Below are 27,465 nucleotides of genomic sequence, written 5' to 3' on the forward strand. Positions count from 1 at the left end.
TGATAGAAAGTTGAAAAAAAATTTTTTTAAATGAGAGATGGAAGTGGGTGAGTGGACCTATTTAGGTAGAGGACCAAGAAAGTACCATGTAATCCCAGACCCAGTGAAAGGAAAACGCAGCTGGGCAGGAGGGCTCCAGCAGTGGTGCCGAGAGCACAAGGGCTCTACAGAGGGACAGAAGGAGGGACGGCCATGAACATGTGTGTACAACTCAAAGAAAATGTAGCCCTGGGAGTTGGTGATAGACAGGGAGGCCTGGCGTGCTGCAGTTCATGGGTGGCAGAGTCGGACACGACTGAGCGACTGAACTGAACCGAACTGAACGAGCTGTGGGAAAGTGGGGGTGGGGAGGGCAGCAGGCCGGGAGCACAGAAGGTGACTGCAGAGGTGAAACAACCCAAGAAGGACTCAGGAGGTCAAGGTGAACTGAGACGGAAGCCACTGGAAGGGACGTGATGCAATCACATATTAAAAATACAGATCACCTGCTGCATGGAGAACAGACCAGAGAAGGCAAGAGCGGAAGAAGGACACCAAAGGCAGGCTGCTGTGGTGATCCTGGCCAGGGATGGTGGCTCTGAACTAGGAGAGGGGGTGGCAGTGGCCGTGGAGCCAAAAGGATGAATCTGACTATTCTGAAGGTAAGACTGGCAGGGATCACTTAGCATCTTGTGCATGCTAAGTCGCTTCAGTCATGTCTGACTCTGCAACCTTATGGACTGTAGCCCTCCAGGCTCCTCTGTACATGGGATTCTCCAAGCAAGAATACTGGAGTAGGCGCCATGCTGTCCTCCAGGAGATCTTCCTAAACCAGGGATCGAATCTGCATCTCCTATATCTCCTGCATTGGCAGGCAGGTTCTTTTCCATTAGCACCACCTGGGAAACCCAACTGCATCTTAGGACTGGGCTAAGAAGTGACAGGAAAGATAACAAGTTCTTAAATATTACACAAAAGGCTGGTGTTTGCCACTTTGTGTCAACTACTACTTGCTGCTGGGGGACATGAAAAAACATTGCAGGCTCCTCAATCTACATAGTAAATTAAACAAATTAAATGTAAGCTGAAGTCACTGAGTTAAAAAGTGAGGGAGGTCAGAGGAAATCACTCAGGCAAAATGAGTAATGAGAAAGAGAAGCAGGCAGCCAAAATCAGTGGTGTAGGTGGACAAAGGCACAAAATGCAGAAGAAACAGCAAAGTAAAAACACAACAGAAAATAGTTTGGCAAACAGCCTATAAACTGGCCTTATTAGAGTAGACTTTTCAGCATTCAAGAGAGAAAAATGTAGACGGGGTAAGAGTGGCTCTCGAGGGGGGGACACCCCCGCAGCCAAGGTCACATTTACTGAGTTGCCATGCCCTCCCTCCAGGGGATCTTGCCAACCCAGGGATTGAACCTGTGTCTCCTGCATTGGCAGGCAGATTCTTTACCAATAGAGCCACCTGGGAAGTCCCTGGATAGTTACCATGAGGAAAAAACAAAGAACCTGCGGCTCGGAGAGGTTATAAAACCAGCAGGTGGAGAAGCAGGCTGGGCGCGTGTACCTGAGGGGTGGGGTGGGGAGGAGAGGCCTGGATTCCAGGGCTGCCACTTAGCTAGGATGTTTCACAAGCTACTTCTTCTGGACCTCAAATCCCTCATCTATAAACTGGGGAGAATGAGAATATCTCCCTACAGGATCCTCGTCTTTGGTGAGGGGCTCATTTCACTGAGTGTCCTGACTTCAAGGTCCATCCCTGTTAGCATGCCACAAGAAGGTCGTGGCTTTTTACAAAGGGTTTCACTGTACGTAATCTACACTGAAGTAGCCTATGAAATATTAGAAACATCCCTCAGAAGAGAATGCACTTTCGTATTTGTTTGTTTAGTTTACAAGTTTTTTGCAGCGTATGAAATTCAATTTTTACATTTTTGGGGGGGGAAGCTAAAACTACAAAAAAAAAAATTAAAAAAGATATCTACCCACAGCAATTATGGTCATCGCCACAGATGCACTCAAACATCTCCAACTGAAATCAACGATCACGTCCATGTCCCCGAAATTTTCCAGCCTATCACCAGCGTCTCTTTCTGACAGCACCCACCTCCTCCCCGAAATGCTCCTCCCTGGCTCCCACAACATGTCATGTTCCTGCCTTTCTCATTCTGTGCTGCCTCCTCCAGGCCATTCCACACTGGGGACCCAAAGACAGGAAGAACCCTATGCCCACTTTTCTCTCCACTCTCTCCTCTCCCCAAGTAATCCCATCTACGTCCATGACTAAATTTATCGCACTTCACCAAATGATCCCCAAATTTATATCCTGCCACCTCAAAATGAATGTGTCCAATATCAGACTGCTCATCTTTCCCTCCCCCGGGCCCAAACACAGGCATCTCCCAACACTCCACCTCAGTGAGAGGCTTGCCATCTGTCAGCCTGCACAACTCAGCAGGTCAGGAGTTCTCCTGAAGCTGACCTAGGTATTTTTCCCATCCTAAGCTCAATATCCAGGATGCTGCCAGGTTTAACTGGTTCTTCTTCTCTTAACACATAATGTCAGCATCTTCTACCTGTCTTGGGTGCCATCACACCAGCCAAGCTACCACCATCACTTGCCTGGAATATCTTAAATAAGAGCCAACTAACTAGTTTCGCTCATCCACTCAGACTCTTCCAACTCACTCAGCTAGAGTGACCATCACAAAACGTAAACAGGAGTCAATCCCTCCATCCCACAAAGGACCTGCTAACACCCCCCTCCTTGTTCAACATGGCCAGCTAGGCCTGCACAGTGGGGCCCCTGTCCTGCTCGCCAACCTCATCTCCCATCACTCCCCTCTTCCCCTCTACACTCCGCCCAGCTCCAGCAGCCTTCTCTCAGTTCCTGATGACATAATGCTTTCACCCACCATGGGACCTCTGCACAAGTCATCCCTCATCCTAGAATGCTGACCCCTCTAACCCTTTAGCTTAACTCCTGCACACACGTTCCTGACCTCAGCTTGAGTGTCACATGCTCAGGAAACCTTGGATTCTTCAGTCTGGGTGCTTTGATTCTTCAGAGGGCCTTTGCTATCAGCATTCAAAAATTCCTGTTCCATGCCTCAGCACTTATTTCTCCTGGGTCAGCATGATTATTCACTGGACAATGTGCTTACTGGCTCTCTACTACCAGAATAAAATCCCACGAGGATAAGGCCATTGAACTCTCAGATTTACCACCATGTCCCCAACATACCAGTACCAGGCCCAACTGGGTGGGGGTTTGGCGCCTTCCTCTTCATTTGTGACAACAGACCATGGTACACGGGCTTTCTGAGGTAACATGCTTTGAGACTGGAGTATGCAGCAGCAGACATTGTCAACCAGCACCCTCTAACATGTGAAGACAGAGGCTCACAGGGATGGACTTACTCAAAGTCAAACACAGAAAACACACAGTGAATGAGCTTGGCACCCATGTTTCCAGTCCAGGCTTCCTTCAGGAGACATTCAGGCTTTTTCACGTGGTGTCTGCATCTATGGCAGATCCTTTCTCTTGTTTACTACTACAGAATCACGAGTTCAGCCTCCCAAGCTCTAGCTCTAGCTTTACTGGAATCATTACCTAAGGCTTTCGCCTCAAGCCTGCAGGTCACAAGCAATGTCATTTGTCTCCATTTCCCTCTGTGGGACACACAGCAAATGTTACTTGAAGAATTTCTGGCTATGAGGCAAGAATCAGTAATTGAATTAAAGATATTCACCTGCTCTAAGCCAATCTTCTGAAAACAAGTCATTTTTTTCTGCCCTGTCAGGACAACATTAAAGAAGAAATTCAGATTTTTCATGTGATTCAACCATTGCATCGTGCCACACAGTTCAACCTGAATAGACCATACACCCTACCCTATTGGCGGGTGCACAGAAATATTACATGTGGCCTTAAGAACAATGCACCTTATTAATAGACCATGAGCTTATTCCTTTCCCCAAGTGCCCCCTCCCCAAGCCTCCTCCTCCCTGCCTGTGGAAGGCACAGTCTCCTCCTGCACAGGGCTGAAAATATAGCCTGTGGCTAAGTTAGCAGGGGTGAAAAGCCCCTGAAACAAATATAGCCAAGTGTCTAACACTCCAAATTATGACAGAAACTTAATATCTGTGCTCTACTCCCATCCCCACTCGACTTTTAGCCCTAAGGCGAAACTCTCACCACTAGCCTCAAAAGAGCCAATCTTCTGTTAAATGTAAAAAAACAAAGTCGATAAAAATAGGTAATAGAAAAACTAAACCCAAACCTGCAAATAACAATTAGTTATTCCAAACACCAGGCATAAATCATTTCTGGAAATCACTCATGCTTTATTGTTCTTTTCAAAATGCACATAGAGATTCACTTCAGTTACATTCTAGTTCATTTTGCTTTTTTAAAAGAGGAAGGGAGCTCTCAAAGAAAAAACTGAAATTCTGAGAATCTAATACATTCAAGTTTAAAGGGGACACCAGCCAACTGAGCCACAAAAATTCGTAACAAAAAGGAAACGAGGACAGCTGTACAACCCGACAGTGGCACTACATTTCACAGTAGGTACAAAATCTCTAAAGCGATGACTACAGGGCTCAGGAATCTCTGGCTTCAAATCAAACAGCTTCTTACCACATACACACGTACAGAAAGCCGCTCTTCTCCCCGCCTTCCAAAACTCCCACAACTTACCAAACTTGGCTCAGTGTAATTTCACACCGTATTTATGATATGGCAAATTGACACAGGCTCACGCTTGCCTACTGAAGGGATGAAATGCCAACAGAAGGCACTAACTCTATTAGTCTGCCCTCAGTTAACCAGTCCTGAGCCATAATAAGTCCAACTGACTTGTTTTGCTTTTAAATGTAAGATGGATGTATCTTTGAAGGGTCTTTTTGCTTTTAAATGTAAGATGGATGTATCTTTGAAGGGTCTAACTGTACTGCTGAGAGAGTGTGCACAGGCCACCATACAGCATGGGCTGTCAAAAGCAGGTTCTTCCAATTAACAAGAAGTGTCCCCAGCATGGCTGAAGCCAGGAGATGGTGTGGTGATATCTTATACACCGTCAAATTCAAACACTGGGGTGGTTGATCCATTTGGGGGCTGGGGAAATCTGCAAGGTTGTGGAGTGCGACCACATCGCCCCCAAATCTACTACCTGGGCAGATGAGGAAAGGAAAAGCTGGACGAAAGATCAGTATTTTGGGTTCACAGTAATCCTTTCTCTGGGCTTCCCTGGTGACTCAGTGGTAAAGAATCCACCTGCAAAGCAGGAGACACAAGTTTGATCCCTGGGTCAGGAAGATCCCCTGGAGAAGAAAATGGCAACCCACTCCAGTATTCTTGCCTGAAGAATCCCATGGACAGACAAGCTTGGCAGGCTATCTGTAATCCACGGGGTTACAAAGAGTCAGACACAACTCAGCGACTAAAATAACAACAATCCTTTCTCTATTATCCATTCGTATCTGCAATTTGTGGAAGAGGTGGGGGGAAGGATGTGAGAGAAAAAAAAGCAAAGTTATATGATATTTTCCCCTTTCCTTAGGAGTAGCATTATCCAGGAAATTATCTAGGCAGGCTGACTGTGGAACCAGACAATTAAACTTACGCCAGTTTCTATGCCACTGGTGAATAGTGGTTAAAAACTTCACACTTTTCTTTTTGTGTCTTAACAAGGAGGGAATGGCACTTTCAAAATCATTACTGCTCTGTCATCTTGGTTCACTGCCAAAGCAAGGAGCTGCAGAACACCTGTCAAATAACACGCGGCTCATGAAAAAGAAACAAACACCAAAACAGGTTTATAGAAAATGTTCACGTAAGTAGAAAGAGGAATGAGTTTGGGTTAACAGGAAGTCACTCATTGTGGCAGAGGGTGGGGAAGAAAGGAAGATTTCCAGGCCTCAGTTTCTGTGATTCAAGTCAGAGTAATGAGACTCAACCTGCTCGAGCAGAGACCAGCGGTGCAAACACAAGGTTAGTCTGATAGTAATATTTATCTCCTCGTCCTCAGCCACCTCCCTGTGGTTTCAGGAATTAAATGGGCAAAATGTCGAAGCAAAAATACCACCCCTGTCTTCTCAAAGTGGCTCAAAATGTATAAAGAATTCTTTTTTTTTGTTCTGAGTATCCAGGCCATTCTTATCAAATTAGACTTAAAAATCAAGATCCTATATTAAAAATGCATCTCTTCCACATCCAGCCATCTATAACTGCAGAAACTTCTAAGTCAGCATGAACCCAGGGTCACAGCAAACTAGCAACTAAGCCTGTGCATCACAACTATTGAGCCTGTGCTCTAGGGCCCGGGAGCCGCAACTACTGAGCCCATACACTGCAACTACTGAAGCCTGCATGCCCTAGAGCCCATACTCTGAACAAGAGAAGCCACCACAGTGAGAAGCCCACACACTGCAATCAGCGAGAAGCTCCTCATTGCAACTACAGAAAAGCTCCTGCACAGCCAAAATAAAATTTAAAAAAAAAACTTAAAAAAAAATTTAAAAGGCCCTAATTTTGATTGGGAATAAGGAAATTCCACCTTCCTTAATGAAATAAATCCTGACACTTTTAAGGTTAGAACTGAGAAGACTCTGAAGAGGGAAAAGGCCAGTCCACACAGCCCCAGGACCACCTGTCTGCTGCTGACACCCAAGGGTACACTGTGTTGGGAGGGGTGGGAGGTCTTCTTGACAAAGACAGGCCAGTTCACAGGCAGGACTTGACTTTGGTTCCCTCTTCCCAGCTGCCTCTAACATCGACCGCCTGTGTCCTCCTAAACCCATACCCATACCCTTTCAACATTCAAAACCCAAGAGCACACAAAGCCACATGTACAGGCATCTTGGAGATGATAGGTTCCAACCATTAAGAGAAGGATAAGATTCTTCTCAATTTATTTTTAAAAGTCTAAAGTTTTAGTTACTTGCAAGAAATATTATATGTTTCCAAAAACATAAATGCAAACCAGGCCTAAATGTAACCCACTTGTCTCCAAATTATTCTATATATTTGAAATTCTTTGTCACTGTACTTCTCTCAAATTACTGAATGTCTAATTTATCATAATCGGAACTGGCCTTACATGGGGGTATTTCCAAGGTATGTCCTCTTCTTAGCTGTATATTTACCAACAATACTTTCACCAGTTTCAGAAAGGATACAGACAAATGGACAAGCAAAAATAGATGTTATTTAGTAAAAGTTCATCAACTTTTTAGTAAAAGTTATAAATAATCTGCAGTTAGGATGCCTCTTGCTTGACTGAAAACAGGTGTTTCTATAGAAGTTAAAAGTATATAAAAAGAACCTTAGTTCTAAAATTACCATTAATTTGTACTATGAAGAGTTTTAACTCATTCCATCTGAATTACCACCCATTCTGAATTAGTAGATGTGAATTAACAAGGTAGAACAGTATGAAGAACTGCAAAGAATTTAGAACCCAAACATCCCTGAATTACAACAATAAAAAGGGAATTAAAAGTTTTTCTGGCTTAGAATTGTACAATGTAAACAACTTCAAAGTGGTAAGTGATATGTGATCACTGAAAAAGGGATATTACTTTTCTTAACATTAAATATATTCTGCCAAAATATATTAAACCTTCATTTTCAGCCTTAAGAGAAATTAACTTCTTATACTAAAAAAATTCAAAATGTTAGTAGGTCAGCTGAAGTTAAAAGTAGTCTTAATGGTGGCTATTAAAATTCTGGAGACAGAATTAGAACTCTTCCCTCCTACCACCCACACAGTTTCCACCAGTCTGGTCTGGCAAGAAAATTCTTCATACTGCCATGTGACAAAAACATATATTTTTAAGACTAAAGTGTCCTCTCAACCTATAGCAGAGGGAAGAAATGAAATACAAGACTCAGCAGTTCTTTAGTATTTCTACATCACAGTGTCCTGTGAGACTCTCATAAATGCTATGCACCCTTTCCTCCTGAAAGCACACATATGCAGACACATAAAATGTCACATACAACTTGAGAAGAGTCACAGACATTCCCTCTGCTTCTATGAAAAGTTCTCATGTGACAATATAAACAAGTGAAACCTCAAAATCCAGGTTTTATAGATGTCCAAAAGATTATTTTCCTCCCTTCTTACTACTTGTACTTTCCTCCACTTTAACCTACTACGACTGCTACTGTTAGAAATGAGAGTGACTTTTCTATTGAGTTGGCAAAAAAATACGTTCATAGAAAAACCCAAACAAACTTTCAACATTACACATGACTCTCTTTTATTAATAGATCAGAGGTCCACAAACTTTTTCTATAAAGGCCCAGAAAGTACATATTTTAGGTTTTGTAGGTCATTCAGTCTATCTGGGCACTAATCAGCTCTGCCATTCTAACACAGCACAGCTGCAGCCATAACAAGTAGGTGTAGCTGTGGCCCAATAAAATTTTCTTTACACAAAATAGGCAGCAGACAGGAGTGAACCCATGATTTATAGGTTATCAATCCCCAGAACAGAAGAACAGATTCAATAACTCCACAGGAAGCAAAGAAGACAAATACAGTTAGACCTCTTCTGTACACGATCCCTAAAAATAATTCCATGAAGGATTTAACACCTAAATAAGAAAAGCCAAAGTCTGCAAAGTTTAGAAGAAAATAAGACAGAATGTCTCTGTCATTGGAGGAGGGAAAGATCTCATAAGACAAAACAGTGTACAAGGGGGGAAAAAATCAAATATGTGACAATAAGTTTTAAAAACTTCTGCACAAGAAAAGACAATACAGTTAAAGAACAAATCACAGACTAAAAGGTATTTGTAACAAAAATGACCAAACAAGAATTAGCTTTTGACCTAAGAATACTTAGAGACATACAATTCAGTGAAACAAGATATACATGCACAAGCAAATCACACTGAAAAAAGAAAACTGAAGCATTAAAACACATGAAAGGATGCTCGCCTTAATATTGAGGAAATGTAAATTAAAATCACATTGAGCTATCAGTTCACACTCATGAGACTGGCAAAAATTTTAATTCTGATAATAACTAGTGGTAGCAAAGATGTGGAACACAAAGAATTACGCAACAAGTATGTTTACAAGTACATAAGAAGTTTAAGACCCCTCAACAGAAAAATAACAAATTCAAAAAGGTAAAACTGAATAGCAAGATTATTCCCAACTATTTTTAAACTGGGCTTCCCTGGTGACCAAGTGTAAAGAATCTGCCTGCCAATGTAGGAGATGGGGGTTCAACCCCTGGGTGAGGAAGATCCCCTGGAGAAGGAAATGGCAACCCACTCCAGTATTCTTGCCTGGAAAATCCCATTGACAGAGGAGCCTGGGGGCTACAGTCCATTTTGCTGCAAAGAGTTGGACACAACTTAGCAATTGAACAACAATTTTTAAATTAACCTCTAATCTGTGACTGAAGAAGTCATGTATCATAGCCCCATGGCCATAAATATGATGAATTTAACTTTCTGAAAGAATTAGCTTGCCATGATAAATGACTGCTCCCACTAATAAAATATCATATACTGCTTGTGGCCATGCAAACTCCACTCCTAGTAATACCCTGGAGAAACTCTCGCACAGGTGGCACTGTCTACTATAGCACTATTTGCAGTAGCAAAGAATTAAACCTAAAAACATGGACAACTGGAGAATAAAAAATATCCTGTGCTATATTTACTCACTGAAATATTACACAATAAGTAACATGAATAAACCAAGTCTGAAACTGTATCAACATGGACCAGCTTAAAAACTGGTGTACAGAATAGGTATTTTCTCCTACTGTTTTTGGCAAACTGCAAAAACACATGTATAGCATGACACATAAATGGTAAAAACTTCTAGGGCACCACATATATAGGTACACATTATCTGTTGTGAAAGCAAAAAACCCTGGGCAGAAAGGACACAACTAACCTGAGAGAGCAGGTACCTCAAAAAAAGAAAGAAATGAGAGAAGGTATGGAGGAAAGGGTCTTCAGTTGTCTCTACAATATTTTATTGCATTTAATTTGTTAAAACTAGGCTTTTTAAAGAAAAGACATTGACAATGTGAAACTTTTGCTTATTTGCAGATAAATCAGAAAGTCTCTTCAGCACTTAATTATAAGATTCTGCCTATTAACTCATTCTGTTTTGCCACTGACATCAACGAAGGCTACAGCCAGCCCTCCATCCCAGGGCCATTTTGAAGGGCTCTTGACAGGCACTAGCTTGTGGCCAAGAGACTCCTAGGAAGGCTTGCCCAGACTGTAGTGTTTTCCTGTAATGATTTGGACACATTTTTCAAATGCCCAAATTTCAGCTCCAAACGCAACTAAAAGCTAGGCAGTCTACAACTGGTTGGCAAGCAGGCTGGCAAAGACTCATTTTAGCCTACTGGGTGAGAAAATGAAAATGCACGGGCTCTATACCCAAACATTAGAGCACACATTCACTTTAAAACGCAATCAGAAATCCAGACCAAAAATCATTTTCTCAAGGGCACAGAAATAACAGAGTGCAGAAATAAAACAATACCAACGTCAATAAGTACTAATTATTCCATAAAGACAAATATTACCATTACACTAAGAATTATGCAATGAGTATGTTTATAAGTACAAAGTTAAAAATCCCTCAAAAAAATGCCAACAAATTCAAAGAGGCAAAATTACACATCAAAATCATTTCAATTCTCTTTAGATTAGCCTAATACTGTGACCAAGGGAGTTATGTATTGTAACCCCATGGCCAGAAGTGTGAATTTTGCTCTTTGATAGAAGAATTAGCTTGCTATGATACATTACATGATTGATCCAATCAACGAAACTTATTATTCAAAGACCATCATTATTTTAAACACTAAATAAACTATTACAATCCTTTGGTCCTTTAATAATTCCAAATTAATAAAAGTGAAAAATCTGGACAGATTTGTGTCACTAAATGGCCTTCACTATTGTTCACAGTATAAAGCCTTAATTGATTAATGATCTCAGGGTGTCTATCGCCATCTAGTGAACAACCACTTCAATTACCACACCAGTCACTTGACTACCTAGTCTTGTTTTCTCTGTGGTTTAAAATATACATCCACTTAGTGCTATCAACTTACCCAGTATCTTTTTTATGTCTCTGCAAATACACTGAGAACAAACACAAATATAGATGGTATTTATGTAGATTCACTTCTGAATATCTATCAACTAGCTTTCCATATTACTTCTCTGGAAATACTGAATTCATGATTTTTAAATAATCTGCACACTATGAGGTCCCTCATACAATTCCTTAACCATTAACTAATTCCTCTACCGCCGAGCAATTAAAAATCATAGAAGAGTTTAAGTGTGAAAGATCACACCTGGGAAAAGACAATATTGATGTCCATTTGACATAACTATTAGCATTTTTATTATAAACCTGTTTTTAAAAGTACAATTAGTAATTACTCTGAGTACTCTAGCAGCCATAATACATTTGATTACAGAAATTATTAGGTCACCAGAGCCAAACCTGCATGATTCCAACAAACTGAGCACACACAAAATAGACTTAAAAATAAAATGGGGGAGGGGGCTTAAGGCCTCCCCAGATTGTGTATTAATCCATATTCAAACGCAAAATGTTAGTCTTTTCTGGTGACATACTACCAGGTTTCCTTCTCATTAATTTCTACTTGAACCTTAATCTAATTTATCCTACAAGGATTTTAAAAGCAATCAACTTCTAGGATTTTCAGGTTACTATATTACTATATTTCAGGTTACTATATTATTTGGTCTACTCTTGGTACAAAAACAAGTTTGATAAGTCACAGAAATATTTCAAAATTCAACAAACTGACTCTCTTTTTACACTTCATTCCTCCTACGTCTTCAATCTTCAAAAGATTCTTGAATTCACAAAGACCTAACATATGGAAAATAACAGTAAACCTACAGACAGATTATCACATAAAATACTTCCATCCGCCAGTGCTAATAATTATCACCAATACATTACAATCAATTTTATTATAGGAAATAATTTCTGTACATGGCTTTGAATCTTTTCAAATAAGATTTCCAGGAAGCAACTGTGTAATTATTATTTCTCATTAACCTCACATTACTTTAAAGGCCCATTTCCCACAGTTGCTGTATATTTTACTTGTGGGAAGAAGCAAAGGGGAAAGAGACAAGGGGAAAGCAGAAACCAAGAATTTAAACCACACATGATTATTTCTAGATTTATCTAAAATTCTTTTTTTAGTGGGGAGAGTAGGGTTTTTTTTTAAACAAAATACTTAGTAAGATTTGTTACTCTTCCATTTTATATAACAGAAAAATAAAAATTGAGTTTCAATTCCCTATTAAAAATTGAGCTAAACAAAAATACTGCCCTTAAAGTACAATGGATTAGGGGAGTGGGGGAGATCATTGGACAAATTTGGGGCTTATCATTATCAACAGTGCCCTTTTAAGCTTGTGGATTTCTGAGCCAATGCAGAAAATGTAACAACAGGGATTTCCCAACAGCAAGAGGCACTCTCCAAGGGAGTAAATTGTCAACTATTGCCTCTCATGAGAAACTTAAGAGTAACCTTGATCCAATCTCAATAGTCAACCCATGTATTATCACCCAGTTGGGGCATAGTGAGTGCATTTCCTAATACAAAAATAAGATGGTATTCTATCAGAAGCCACTGGATACATACACAGAAATAAAATTTAAATAATTTTAAAGTAAACTTAGCCTAAGAAAATGAAGACATCCTTCCTTCATTTCAATAAGCCCCTAAAACACCTATATCTTCTCAAGGAAAAAAGGCTTGTGTCTTGAGATGAGTATTGAAAAAGGCGTTCTTCTAGGAATAAGAGGTAGAATACAAAGCAGCCGTCAGGAAAGCCATCCTGAGATGGAGCAAGCACACAACCTTCATGCAGCAAGAGCTTTCAAGTCAGGAAGATCTGGATTCCCATTCAAATAAGTCACTTGTTACACTTCACCTCTGAGTTTATTAGCTTTCTTATCAGCAAAATGGGAACACAATTACCTCTATCAATTGATTCTTCTGGGGTCGTACTGAAGAATGCATCTGAAACTGTCTCACATTATGCTGGTGTCCAATACATGTCTTGCCCTCCCTCACTGTGCCCTCAAGAGTCTTTGAGATTGGGCTTCCAACAGAAGAGCAGCTCTCAAAGTCCTGTTCATTTCATGCCAGTGAGATCTACATCATCCAATACAGCAGTTCACTAGCCACATAGGGATATTTGAGGTTAATTTTAATTATAATTATATAAAATTCAAACTCTACTTCCTCAGCTGGCTGACAGTAGCCAGCTATCAAGCACTCACTAGGCACTTGTGGCCAGCAGCTACTACACTCAATACTGCAGATGGAGAACGTTTTCATCATTTCAAAGTGCTATTACATACGTCTAGTCTAGATTCTTCACAATCCAGATAATCACGATGGTGTGATCACTCACACCCACCTACAGCCAAACATCCTGGAATGTGAAGTCAAGTGGGCCTTAGGAAGTATGACTACTAACAAAGCTACTGGACGTGATGGAATTGAGCTATTTCAGTTGCTGCTAAGTCACTTCAGTCATGTTCGACTCTGTGCGACCCCATAGACAGGAGCCCACCAGGCTCCCCCGTCCCTGGGATTCTCCAGGCAAGAACACTGGAGTGGGTTGCCATTTCCTTCTCCAATGCAGGAAAGTGAAAAGTGAAAGTGAAGTCGCTCGGTCGTGTCCGACTCTTAGCGACCCCATGGACTGCAGCCTACCAGGCTCCTCCGTCCATGGGATTTTCCATGCAAGAGTACTGGAGTGGGTTGCCATTTCAGTTGAGCTATTTCAAATCCTAAAAGATGATGCTGGGAAAGTGCTGCACTCAATATGTCAGCAAATTTGGAAAACTCAGCAGTGGCCACAGGACTGGAAAAGGTCAGTTTTCATCCCAATCCCAAAGAAAGGCAATGCCAAAGAATGCTCAAACTACCGCACAATTGCACTCATCTCACACGCTAGTAAAGTAATGCTCAAAATTCTCCAAGCCAGGCTTCAGCAAAACGTGAACAGTGAATTTCCAGATGTTCAAGCTGGTTTTAAAAAAGGCAGAGGAACCAGAGATCAAACTGCCAACACGCACTGCTGTGCTGGATCATCGAAAAAGCAAGAGTTTCAGAAAAGCATCTATTTCTCCTTTATTGACTATGCCAAAGCCTTTGACTGTGTGGATCACAATAAACTGGAAAATTCTGAATGAGATGGGAATACCAGACCACCTGACCTGCCTCCTGAGAAACCTGTATGCACGTCAGGAAGCAACAGTTAGAACTGGACATGGAACAACAGACTGGTTCCAAATAGGAAAAGGAGTATGTCAAGGCTGTATATTGTCACCCTGCTTATTTAACTTATATGCAGAGTATATCATGAGAAATGCTGGGCTGGAAGAAGCACAAGGTGGAATCAAAATTGCCGGGAGAAATATCAATAACCTCAGATATGCAGATGACACCACCCTTATGGCAGAAAGCGAAGAAAAACTAAAGACCATCTTGATGAAAGTGAAAGAGGAGAGTGAAAAAGTTGGCTTAAAGCTCAACATTCAGAAAACTAAGATCATGGCATCCAGTCCCATCACTTCATGGCAAATAGATGGGGAAACAGTGGAAACAGTGGCTGACTTTATTTTTGGGGGGCTCCAAAATCACTGCAGATGGTGAATGCAGCCATGAGATTAATTAGCCTTCAATTAAAATAAATAAATTTATATTTAAAAAAGAGAATAACATGGCATAATAATGACAAAAAAAAAGACGCTTACTCCTTGGAATGAAAGTTATGACCAGCCTAGATAGCATATTGAAAAGCAGAGACATTACTTTGCCAACAAAGGTCTGTCTAGTCAAGGCTATGGTTTTTCCAGTAGTCATGCATGGATGTGAGAGTTGGACTATAAAGAAAACTGAGTGCCAAAGAATTGATGCTTTTGCACTGTGGTGTTGGAGAAGACTCTTGAGAGTCCCTTGGACTGCAAGGAGATCCAACCAGTCCATCCTAAAGGAGATCAGTCCTGGGTGTTCATTGGAAGGACTGATGTTGAAGCTGAAACTGCAATACTTTAGCCACCTGATGCGAAGAGCTGACTCATTTAAAAAACCCTGATGCTGGGAAAGATTGAGGGCAGGAGGAGAAGGGGACAACAGAGGATGAAATGGCTGGATGGCATCATCGACTCGATGGACATGAATTTGAGTGCACTCCGGGAGTTGGTGATAGACAGGGAGGCTGCAGTCTGTGGGGTCACAAAGAGTCGGACACGACTGAGCAACTGAACTGAACTAAACTGAATCTAGATTCTGAACAGGGGTCAGCTTTTTTTTTTTTTAAGAGCCAGATATAAATACTTTAGGCTTTGCCGGTCATTCAAATTTCCATCTTGACTACTCAACTCTTCCACTGTACTGCAAACGTACCTACAGACAATATTTCAATGAATGAGTGTGACAATGTGCCAATAAAACTTTATTTATAAAAGCAGATGGCAGGCTGGATTGGGCCCATAAGCTGTAATGAGCCGACCTCTACTCTATAGAGGATTCTGACTCCAGGTCCCCAGCATGAGTATTCTGCCTATAACCACTACCTCCTTAAGACCAAGTAGTCTTAAATCCACTGACAGAAATCAGTATTTTACTAGAGCTAAATGGAATTTAATATCTAATATAACTATTCTCTTACAAACTAAGGAAAATCCACGCACACGGTCCTAAAGCAGATGAAGCTTTTAGTGTTTACAGAGGGATAGCACCTCCAATCTGTTTGGTATGTAGCCCATCTTTCTAAAACCAGTTACTCTAAATCTGTAATTCCAGTTCTGATGATGTTCATGCAATTAGGAATTTGTACATCCAGCTGCCTACTTAAAATGCCTACAGATCTATTACAACTCTCAAAGGTAACATATCCAAGACAGAACGTCTCTCCCAGATTTCCCCTTCTTAATAAATGGTTTTGCTAGCTAACCAGCTAAAAGACAAAAATGGAGGCACCCTCCTTGCCTTCTTCCTTTCCCTCACACTCCAACCTAATATATCCACAAGAAAACTAGCTTCCTTACATCACAGGCTTCATTCATGCTACCTCCTAAAGAACACTTCCTTGACCAAGCTAAGCCAGCCAGCCACCTTAACAGTGTTCAACTTACCACTCTGTTTTAATTATCTGCATAGCATTACTTCTATCATATTGTCTTATTTTTTATATTTGCTTATTCACATATTTAAAGTCTGATTTCCCAAATGACCTTCTCTCCACCCCAAGCCCTTTCTATACCCCTTGCTCTAGGTAGATACGAGCCTCACAACAAGGGGACTTTTTATGTCTTGCTCAACACTCTATCCCTGGTACCTCGAACAATCCCTGGCATACAGCAGATGCTCAATAATTACACATACACAAAAATTGGATTAATGAATGAATCCTTACTTAAAAACGTATCTCGCTCAAATTTGTCCTAAGAAAGGGATATTTGAAGCTGTATTACTAGGAAGCAAACTTTTTGGCTCTCCCACTCTGTAATATGTATAGTTTAAAATACTTTCATTTTAGATATGGCAATGTTATACCATTTACCTCCCTTCCTTTGTATGTCACCAAAGCAGCCAGGGGTTTGGCGTAAAATCTGCTGTAGGAGAATCCCAGGCAGCCGTACATACTGTTTGCCGTGAGCTTCAAAGCCTTCTGTCGAATGTCATACTGCAGACCACACAAGGACAAAAGACAGACAACAATATTTGCAGATGCATAAGCATTACATTAGATGTTTTCTAACTCACCAATAAGAAACCCTCAGTGTCCTTGGAGAAAAGAACTCTGAACACAGTCAACCCATCCTCCCAAAGCCACGATTCCCTGACCTCCTAGAAGCAAGTAAACAGATTCCAAAACTCTCAGGTCAGAAGGCACTTGCTCAGATACATCTTTGCAGACAGAGGTGCCTTGTACTTTGAGGCATCAGATGTTTCTGAATGGTTTCCTACCCACCAACTTAAAGTAAGCACATGCATTTGTCCACAGCATCATGTTTAAATCACTCCTAGATAATCAAATTTTCAAAGGTGAGACTGTCACTCAGAGGTTGCTGAGTGGAAAGATATACCTGAAGATGAAGGTCTGGATTTAAATCTTGCTGTTTCATTAGCTGTTTTACTTGTCTTCTCCGCTCTACCAGTTTTCGGATCTCTCTGGGCAAAATGCCCATTCCCAAGCTTGGATCTGGCAGCTCGGGGATCTGCTCTTGCTCTCCATCCTGATGAACACAAGACAAAAACTTCAGATAAATCAAACTTTTGTGAAATGAATTCCAAAAATCATACCTTGTGGGAACTTAACCCCACATCTTGTAAAGCTACTTTCTTGTCTAAGTATAAAGGTCAACAATGCTGAGAGGGCTGAAAAGCAGGTCAATGCTGCCCTCTTTTCAGTCAGTTCTCTCAGCCTATCATTCCCAGTACCTTCCCAATCTAGTTCTTGACAAAATGTAGGCATCGTTTAAAAGCATGAATTTTTTTACACATGCTCCTTTTCCCCCTTCAACAAGATTGGGGAGCAACATGTTTGGGGGTATTGTTTTTAAAATAAAAACATTAAGAGAGACTGCTTTAAAAAAAACGCAGTTAAATTACTATTTTTAAGACCTGTGCACTACCAAACAAAATGCTACAAAACTCTGTTAAACTATGGGGAATCACAGCAATTACTTTAAGTGTTTTAGACTGAAAAATAAAAACCTAAATACCAAATCAGCAAATCTCTTTTAGGAATCTGGGGCCCATATTTAAATAGGCCACGACATTTCTAAAAATTAACACACATATACTCCTTAGTATTTATGCGATAACTTTTATCTATCAATTGCTTTGCAACTGGTACAATAGCAACATTTTAAGAAAGCAACCAGCAGTCTTCCATTAAAATTTACAGGAGGAAAAGGCAGGGGAAGCATTAGACCATTGTTCTCAAGGCTCCATTAATTCTACTGAATATTAACAGGATACAAAGAAAAACCAGGCACATTTGCCCTTTCAAAGGTTCAAAATTAAAAATAAACCTCTTGGCTTAAAGTATGTCAAGTCAATGCCATTTGATAAACCAGTTTTTACAAAGTATCTGATTTTATAAAGATCAATAACTGCAAATGAACAATCTCACAATAGTAACAGGGACCTATTGTTTTCCAATAGAGCAGATGATGATAGCAAACCTATTAGAGATCTTGGTACACACTCCAGTTTATTTACAGCAACCATGGAGGTCCAACAGAAAGTAAACTGAAAGAATCTGAAGTCAGGCAAGTTACAATCCATGCCTGGCTCTCCCAGCACGAGCTGTGTGGCACTAGCTGTTCTGAAGACCAAATGCAGTACTGCCCAGGAAAATGATACAGAACCCATAAACTGCTACATGTATAGTATTTCTTAGATGACTTCTTTCAACTCTGAAGTGTAATTTCATACCCAGAATCTAAACTGGAAAGCTCAAATAACAAAATGGTGGTAGGGGGGAAAGGAGGAGCTATATAATGATAACTATCCTAATACTGACACACACAGGACACAATCCAAAGAATATTATTAACCAAACGTAGTCACTACCTCTCGGGGATGTCTACTCAATACCTACCCTGTAAAATTATCCTCCAGTCTCATAGAAAAGCCTATCCTCAGCAGACACATTTGTACTGTGTGAACACGCTCCTGCGGCCACAGATGATGGACAGGTGTGTTCACCAACCTAGGCAAGCCTCTAAGATTCTCTCTTCCAGGAATATGGAATTAGAACTGAAAAACAGCCACCAAGCTGGAACCAAAAGACTTGTAAATTTAAGAGTTAGAGAGCAAATAGACATCTTCTGCCCCTTGCACAAAGAAGCAGAGAAAAACAACATACAGAGATAATGTCAATTTACATCTTTTACTGCTGGAGAACCAAATCTAATCAAATTCCCTACTGACAGTCAATTGTATATAAGTTTTATATATGAAGAACCACACATTAAGTTATTAAGCCATTCATAAAACTGTTGACTGTATGACCACTAGTTAGATTAAAATTCATGTGATATAATTCAAAAGGATCCTTTCGAAAAGGATGTTTAATGAATAGAATCAGTAATAAATGCTTTCATGGCCAAAATTAAAGCCTGAAAATAACAAGTGTTACAGAAAAAGGGGAACAATTCACATACATGACTGGTAGGAGTATAAAATGGTACAATGACTTAGGAAAACAATCTAACAGTTTCAAGTAAAACATACACTGTCCAATGCAACCCAGCAAATTCACTCCTTAGGTATCCCCCAAAATGAAAGCACATATCCACAAAAAGAACTGTAGAAGAATGTTCACGGAAGCTTTATTAATAACAGCCCAAACTGAAAATAATCCCCATGCTGATCTCAGGGGAACAGATAAAAGGAAAGAATAGCAATAATGCAACAACACAGAGGAATCTCAAAAAAATTACACTGAACAAAAAAAGCCAGATACAAAAGAGTGCATACTGTATCACTCCATTAATCTGAAATTTTCGAACAGGCAAAATTAAGCTATGGTGATATAAGTCAGATCAATTACTGACTGATGGAAGAGGGGATTGACTATAAAAAGCCAAGTGAAACATATTACAACTTAAGGGATGAAGCTAAAGCACTACTTATAGAGAAATTTACAGTTGCAAATGTCTAAATTAAAAGAGATGATCTCAAATCAATAACATCACCTTCTATCATAAGAAACTAAAAAAGGGCTAAGTAAATCAAAGAAACCAGAAAAAAGGAGGTAATAAAGACTAGCACAGAAACAGAACAAAAAAGCAATAGAGAAAAACTCAAGGAAACCAAGGTTGCTTGTTTGAAAAGATTAACAAAATTGATAAACTTCTAGCTATACTGAAGCTTTTTCTTCAGAAAAAAAGATGACTCAAATCACTAAAATCAGGAATAAAAGGAGGGGACCATCACTACTGACCTTAAAGAATTACAGTGATTAAAAGGAAATAATATGAACAATTTTATGCCAACAAATCAGATTACCTATACAAAATGGACAAATTCCTAGAAAAGGCAGAAACTACCCAAAGTGACCAAAAGAGAAATAGAAAATCTGAACAGACCTGTAACAAGAGACTGAGTTAGAAATTAAAAAAAGAAGTCTAAGACCAGATAACTTCACTGGCAAAAATTAAAATATTAAAACAAATCCTACATGAACTCTCCCCAAAAACCGAAGAGAAGGGAACTCTTCCCAACCATTCTATGAGGCCAACATTACCCTAATACCAAAACCAGACAAAGACATATACAACTATACACCAACAGCCTTTATGAATACAGAAAAAAACTCAACAAATACTAGCACATCGAATCTAGCCATATACAAAAAGGATTATACACCAAGTGGGATTTATCTCAGGAACAAAAGTTGGTTCAACAATCAATATAGCATACTATATTAAAAGAATAAAGAACAAAAATCATATATTGATCATCTTAATAGATGCAGAAAAGGTAGTTAAGAAAACCCAACACCATTTCATGATTAAAAAAAAAAAAACTCAAAAAACTAGTGCTAGAATGGAACTTCCTCATACTGATAAAGGCCAGCTGTGGGAAACTCTCAAGTAACATAATATTTATTAGTGAAAGACTAGATGTTTCCCCCTAATATCAGGAACAAGAAAAGGGTGTCTGCTCTTGCCACTTCTATTCAACTGTACTGGAGGGTCTAGCCAGGGCAGTTAATCAAGAAAAGGAAATATAAGGCATCCAAATTGAAAAGGAAGAAATCAAACTTTCTCTATTCACAGACAACAGGATACTGTCTATAGAAAATCCTAAGGAATCCACAAACTATTATTACAACAACTAATAAATGAGCTCAGAAAAGTTGCAACAAGACCAATATACAAAACTCAGTTCTATTTCTCTACACTAGCAATAGACAAACCAAAAATGAAATTAAGAAAACATTCCATTTACAACTGCATCAAAAAGAATGAAATATTTAGTAATAAATTTAATAAAAGTGAAAGACTTGTACACTTAAAACTAGAAAACATTTTTGAAAGACATTAAGGACCTAAATAAATGGAAAGACTAGATTTTCATGGATTGGAAGACTTAAAGATGGCAATATTCCCCAAAGGGATCTACAGATTCAATACAATCCCCATCAAAATCCCAGCAGGTATTTTTGCATTAATTGACAAGAGATTCTAAAACAAACAAAATGTGACATGTATCACTACAATGGAATATTCAGCAATAAAAAGGAATGAAGGACTAATACATACTACAACACAAATGAATCTTGAGAACAGTATGCTAAGTGAATTAAGCCAGACACAAAAGGTCACATATGATTCTATTTACAGGAAATATACAAAAATACACAAATCTATAGTGGTGGAAAGATTAGTGGTTGCCTAGATCTAGAAGGGATTGAAGGAGGTAAGGGCTAAAAGGAAGAGAGTATCTTTGGGGAAAAATGAAAATGTTCTAAAAGTGATTATAGTGCAGTTAGCAAACTCTGGGAATAAACTAAAAGCCATTAAATAGCACACTTTAATAGGTAAATTACAGAGTCTGTGAGTTACATCTCAATAAAGCTATTAGATAAAAGACACAGAACCAGTCTGAGTCTCCTCCTACCCAACACTCCCCCATTCTGACCACGAAGAAAGGATACGTTACCTTTTAGAAGGAAAAGCTAGAATGCCATTACCTTTCAGAAGGAAAAACTAGAACACCAAGCCCCTTGCTTATCTTCCCCCTTTAAGCACTATTTTTAATCTCAATTTCAAGGGTTCCCAGTTGAATACAAACCTCTACAACTTTCTGTGCCTCTGAAGCAACTCTTTGCACTGTTGTAAAACAAATGTTGAATTCCTGAATGATGGAAGGATACAAACTGTTGAAGTCCAGAAGCAAAATGAACTTATCATAAAAACCTGCAAGGAAAAAAGGCCCATGTTACAAAAAGTCTTTGGCATAACACAGTATTAGAAGTACTATACTATGACTCCTTATACTATCCAGAGCTGTGAGGCAGACAAAGGGAAAAAAGGAGTTGACTATCACCCTGTAAATATATATCAGAGTGAAAAATCAGGTAACCAAAGACAAAGAAAGAAGAGATCCTGTCTGGCATGGAAAACTCAGCAGTCCCCCCAAAATACTTTATTATTATGGGCAAACACTCCCCCTCATATCAATTACTTTATTTTTTTTTCATTTACTAGATCCTATCAATTACTTTACACAGGTGCCATGTACATTTCCAAAAAAAAAAAAAAAATTCTGCTAAATTCTCCTTCAAGAACGCATTCCTTTCCACCTATCCTCCCCGCCTACTCCTCAAATATTTAGTGATCTCTACCAACGAGTGGTTATACATTTTTTTTTTTTAACAATCACACCTTCAAAGAATAAAACAGGTAGCCTATTTACCTGTTTACAAACTGCTAAGATCAGACAAAGATATATACATAAATGTCAGTAGTGGAACGATCCACCCTTTTTACTAGCAAAGGGTGAACAGAAAGCTACTGTATTTCTTTAGGACATTTACAAAGAGTTATCTTCACCTTCAGAAGAAACTGAATAGAAGTAAATGTCCACAGTTAAGACAATAACAACAACAGCAAGCATATACCGATAGCTTACTGTGTGTCTGGTACTATTATTCCTTAAATCCCAGTGTGGTATTTTTCTTATTGTCGGACCAGGGATGGAAACCATGTCCCCTGCCTTGGAGGGCAGATTCTCAACCACTGGACCGCCAGGGAAGTCCTGACAAATAGCTATATATTGGACCGGAGGTTGGCAAAGATCAAATTCAGCCTATCTCTTTTTGTACCACTCATGAGCTAAGAGGAGTTTTTACATCTTTAAATGGCTGGGGAAAAAATGTACAAAGACTATTTCAATGATATGTGAAAATGACACAAAATTTAAATTTCAATGTCCATAAATAAAACTTTCTTGGAATACAGCAAAAAAAAAAAAAAAAAAAAGATTCACATTAATCCCATGTTAAAAGACTGGCAAACAAGATTTTCACATGAACGTAAGAAAATAAATAAGGTCATTATGAAACCTATTCGCTAACATACAAAACACAACTCAGGTCTTTTAGTTTCTCAAGCTGACTCTGCATTAAGAAGTCCCTTCACATCAGGGACAAAGCCATCTGCTGCCCAGCCTTACCAACTTTGGGGTCCAAGACCAAGCCTCCAGAATAAGCTGCTTTCTTACGTCCTTTTTTGTATTTATTGGTGTCTCCATCAATGTCTTCATCTTCATCTCCCTAATATCAAATGGAAGATAACTTCACCAGCCAGCAACTCATGAACCAATTTAGAAGGTTTATGACTTCCCCCTTTCTAACTGCAGTACACAGTTCTAACAGATATTTTACTTTCAGTTAATGGTCCTCTGGGGAAAGACAGTTACTTTAACATGTTCATGAATCCAAATGAATGCCAAGCATGGTACTTACCAAAACAAACACTGTATCTAAGTTGATAAATATGCAAATTCCACTTTAAAATATTTCTGAATAATAGGACTTCACATTTTTAAATCAATGGATACTAAAAATTCAACTACTCATGTCACGTAAAATTTGAGATTCTAAGAGTTCTCTTATATTCATTACTCTAATATTCATGATATAAAAATACAAAATATTTTATTTAGATATTACCATTATTCTCATTATTAATATGGACACCTTAAAATAAGTATGTCCATATGCTAAAAATTCTTTTCCAAGTAGTTTAATTAGCAAACATTTAATACTCAGTAGAAGTCAAACTCCTCTAAGTTAATACTTCACTAATTTTAATAATGTACATAAAACAAGCACAACAAAAGAACCTGAGTCATTTTAACATTAAACTCCCATTCTAAATTGATTACTATCCGTGCTGATATAACAGTAGCTAAGCTAAGTTTTATTTCTGGTGTGATGGAGGCTACTTCAGAAACCTGACTGTGGTGACCTTAATCCTACTAGAATATAAAAATGCAACCACACAACATAAAAATTAAGGCTAAGGGGTTCAAAGAAATAAAAGGTTTGACTGGTAGTACTAACCCAGCAAAACAATTTCCATCTATGGTCACTCATCAGAGGCCTAATGCCTCCCTCAAAGAATTTCATATTTCACAAATAATTTTTATCTGTATAGAGAAAAGTAGAGAAGGAAATGACCATACCAAAACAATGGAGCAAACAGGATAGTTTCCACTTATCTGGGAAGTAGATGTTATCACAGCCCAAAGAAACAATCTTGTTAATAAAAAGGGGGGATATAAAAAAGCAAAACACTATATAATTTTGGACCCACCAGTTTCTGCTGAGGCTTTCTGAAAGTCTGCTTGTCAGGCACAATATAGTTGTTTTCATAAAATGCATGAAGTAGTAAGAACTCATTACGCTCAGATCGTCCACCCATCAGTGTCCTAGACTATTAAAAGAGAATTAAAAAAAAAAAAAAAAACTTGAGCTCAAGACCACAACAAACAAAAGCAAATCAAATCGATAAATTTAATCATAGCACCTCCTTCAAATTCACTCATCATATCAAGGGCTGCTTTTAAAAAAGGGGGGGTATTAATTATTTTCAGCAGCTTCTTTAAGCACTACAGTTAAAAGGAGACAAAGAGAGCTTAAAATATCCACAACTCGGCTATTTCTTTACTCTCAAATGGACCATTCCACAAATCAGACACATCCAGATGTCAGAGACAATCCTTATGTTCACCCAAATTTCAACATACTGCACCTGGCTTTCCTCCCCTTCTCCCCAAGCAGTTCTTCACTTTACAAAAGAAGCCCAGCTTTCAAAATACAAGTTACTCATTTTATAAGCATGCATTTAGACTCATTATCATATAACAACTACCCCAAGAAAACACTGGATCCAACAGGAAATGCTTTTCCCCCCTTTCTAAGTTAAATTTACCATAATGTTCCCAGCGATGTTAGTGATCTGCAATGCTAATGGAAGAACATTTAGCTCACACATGATCTGCAAAATGAACCTGGCATCTTTCCAGGTGTGCTCCAACAGGTACAACAGATGAGAAGAGTCACTGTACAGAAAAGTAAGAATGAAACAGAATCAAGTAATTAAAAGAAACAATGATTACAATTAGAATTTCATAAAGCATTTTACTAAAAATTTTTGGTTATGTAGCTTCAGAGCAATGGCACCTCACACTGCAAACAATTTAAAATAAGGTCAGTATGAAATTAGGAATTCATTCATACCATTGATCCCAATGCCTTTCTCTAAAACAAACAAACACAAAAATCACACTAAGATAAAGTTATATGTTAACTACAATCTAAAAACACCCTAAATCCTTTCATTTATTTCATCCACTAAATATGTATTACATACCCACTCTATGCCAGACATTGTTCTAAATTCTGGCAGTGAAAAAAGAGACAAGAATTCCTGTCCTTATGGGGGAGATAGAATACAACTTAAATTTTTAATGTGTGGTATGTTAAATAAGGCTAAGTGTTAAGAAGAAAAGTTAAGAAGGGAATATTAAGGGTGAAGAGCAGAGACAAATTTTAGTTAGGGAACCAAGGAAGAGTCCACTGAGAATAAAGACCCACAAGAGGTGAGAGGGTAATTCTTTCAGATGGGTAAATCTGAGGGAAGAACATTCCAGGCAGACAGAACAGCACATTCAAAAAAAAATTTTAATTAAAAAAAAAAAAAGTATGCCCAGGGCTGAGCATAAATCTCGCAGTTCCAGTATCAAGAACGAGACCAATGGCTGCAACACAGAGAATGATGGAGAATAACAGAAGATAATGACAGAGTTAATGGCAGAGAGACCCACTGTATAGGACCTTGTAAGTCAAAATAAGTGCTTTGGTTTTTACTCTGAATGAAACAGAAAGTCACTAGGAGATTTTAAGTACAGTGCCATATCCAACTTTACTTCAGCACAGGAACTCTCGTTCCTGGGTTGAGAACAGACAAGGAGTCAAGGGCAAAAGCAAAGAGACAAGTAAGGAGGCTAATATAAGACCCAGTGACCCAGGAGAAGAGGATGGTGGCTTGGACCAGGGTGGGTCCAAGTGAAGAGAAAAGAAGTGGCCAGATAGACACACATTTTGAAGATGGAGCTGACAGGATTTCCTGATGCATGGAACATAAGATGTCAGAAAGAGGAATCATAGATGCCTCAGAGGTTCTAGGCTGAGGATGACTCTGGAGGTTTCCAGTGATACTAGAAAAGTAAGAGAAACAAGGAAGAGAAAGTCAGGAGCTCAGTTTTGGAACAGGCTGAGTTGGAGGCTCATATCAGACATTAAGCAGAACAGGGAGGTAGAGACATGAGTCTGAATTCAGGGGAGACATCCAAAGTGAAGATATGCTCAGAGGAGGCATCAGCACCCACATGGTACTGAAATTCCTGCAAGTCGATGAGATCACCCAGGCAGGCAGCACAGTCAGAAAGAGAAGCAGTTTGAGAACTCAGGAGGAACAGGCAGAAAAGAATCTAAAATGGCCATAGGGGTAGGAGAAACCTTATGTAAGAAATAATCAAGCAAAAAGTTTCCATTATGCAAAATGAATTAAGTTCCAGAAATTTAACGTACAGCAACGTGGTGACAGCAAATAATGTATTATATACTTGAAACTTCCTAAGAGGAAGAAATCTTAAGTGTCCTCATCACAAAAAAGAAAAGAAAAAATTAGTGCTTGTGTGAGGTGATGAGTGTGTTAATTAGCTTAACTGTAATGATTTTTTCACAATGTATATCAAACATCAAGCTGTATACCTTAAATAAAATACAATTTTTATTTGTCAATTTGACCTCAACAAGGCTGGAAAAAAGAAGTAAGCAGCAATATCTCCAGATAATTGAATGACTTTTCAGATTTTATATTTCCAAAATATTTGCATTAATTTCTGAATTAATGAATTATGGGTGGAAACCTAAATATCACATCAATTTCCAAACTGCTCTCAGGAAACATCAAGATGGTGTTAAATGAGGGAGATATTATGATAAAATTAGAATAATTCAAAAGGCAAAATAATTCACATCACTAAAGGAATGGAGATGTGATGCTGACATGAAGACAGACAATTTTCCCCTCCACAGCACCACAGGCTCCTGTTCCTCCAGCCTAAGGATGATGCTGGCATCTCAGCTAATTTCAAGACAGAGAAATTCTGAAGCATCCAGGATCATACCTGTACATGTTTCGTATAGTTTCTATTGGGATTACAATCCTTTCAGTTTTCAAAATCTGTTGAACAAGTTCAGATAAATGGTAGCTTTTACACCGAATCAGTTCCTTCGCCGAAATTTCCACATCACAGATCATTCGGCCACAGGTAGCATTTTTTTCACCAAATCCACTCCTGCCCTACAGGGGAGGACAAAAA

General features: G+C 39.0%; 1 protein-coding gene and 1 non-coding gene across 7 annotated transcripts in view; both read right to left on the reverse strand.

The window, feature by feature from the left end:
* The window catches only part of POLA1 (DNA polymerase alpha 1, catalytic subunit), a 295,311-nt gene that overhangs the window by 227,764 nt on the left and 40,082 nt on the right, over nucleotides 1-27,465 (reverse strand). For all 6 annotated transcript variants that reach the window (XM_061407813.1, XM_061407812.1, XM_061407816.1 and 3 more), the window contains 7 exons: nucleotides 27,271-27,446; nucleotides 25,008-25,137; nucleotides 24,390-24,509; nucleotides 23,245-23,344; nucleotides 21,862-21,986; nucleotides 17,136-17,285; nucleotides 16,610-16,732 (listed from right to left, as the gene is read on the reverse strand). In XM_061407813.1, the coding sequence (XP_061263797.1) occupies nucleotides 16,610-16,732; nucleotides 17,136-17,285; nucleotides 21,862-21,986; nucleotides 23,245-23,344; nucleotides 24,390-24,509; nucleotides 25,008-25,137; nucleotides 27,271-27,446 (924 nt within the window). The remainder of the gene's footprint in view (nucleotides 1-16,609; nucleotides 16,733-17,135; nucleotides 17,286-21,861; nucleotides 21,987-23,244; nucleotides 23,345-24,389; nucleotides 24,510-25,007; nucleotides 25,138-27,270; nucleotides 27,447-27,465) is intronic.
* On the reverse strand, nucleotides 22,526-22,655 carry LOC133243603 (small Cajal body-specific RNA 24). Its single transcript, XR_009735153.1, has one exon. It is a non-coding gene; the product is annotated as a small Cajal body-specific RNA 24 (non-coding RNA).

This window comes from Bos javanicus, chromosome X, assembly GCF_032452875.1.
Source record: "Bos javanicus breed banteng chromosome X, ARS-OSU_banteng_1.0, whole genome shotgun sequence".
Lineage (NCBI taxonomy): Eukaryota > Metazoa > Chordata > Mammalia > Artiodactyla > Bovidae > Bos > Bos javanicus.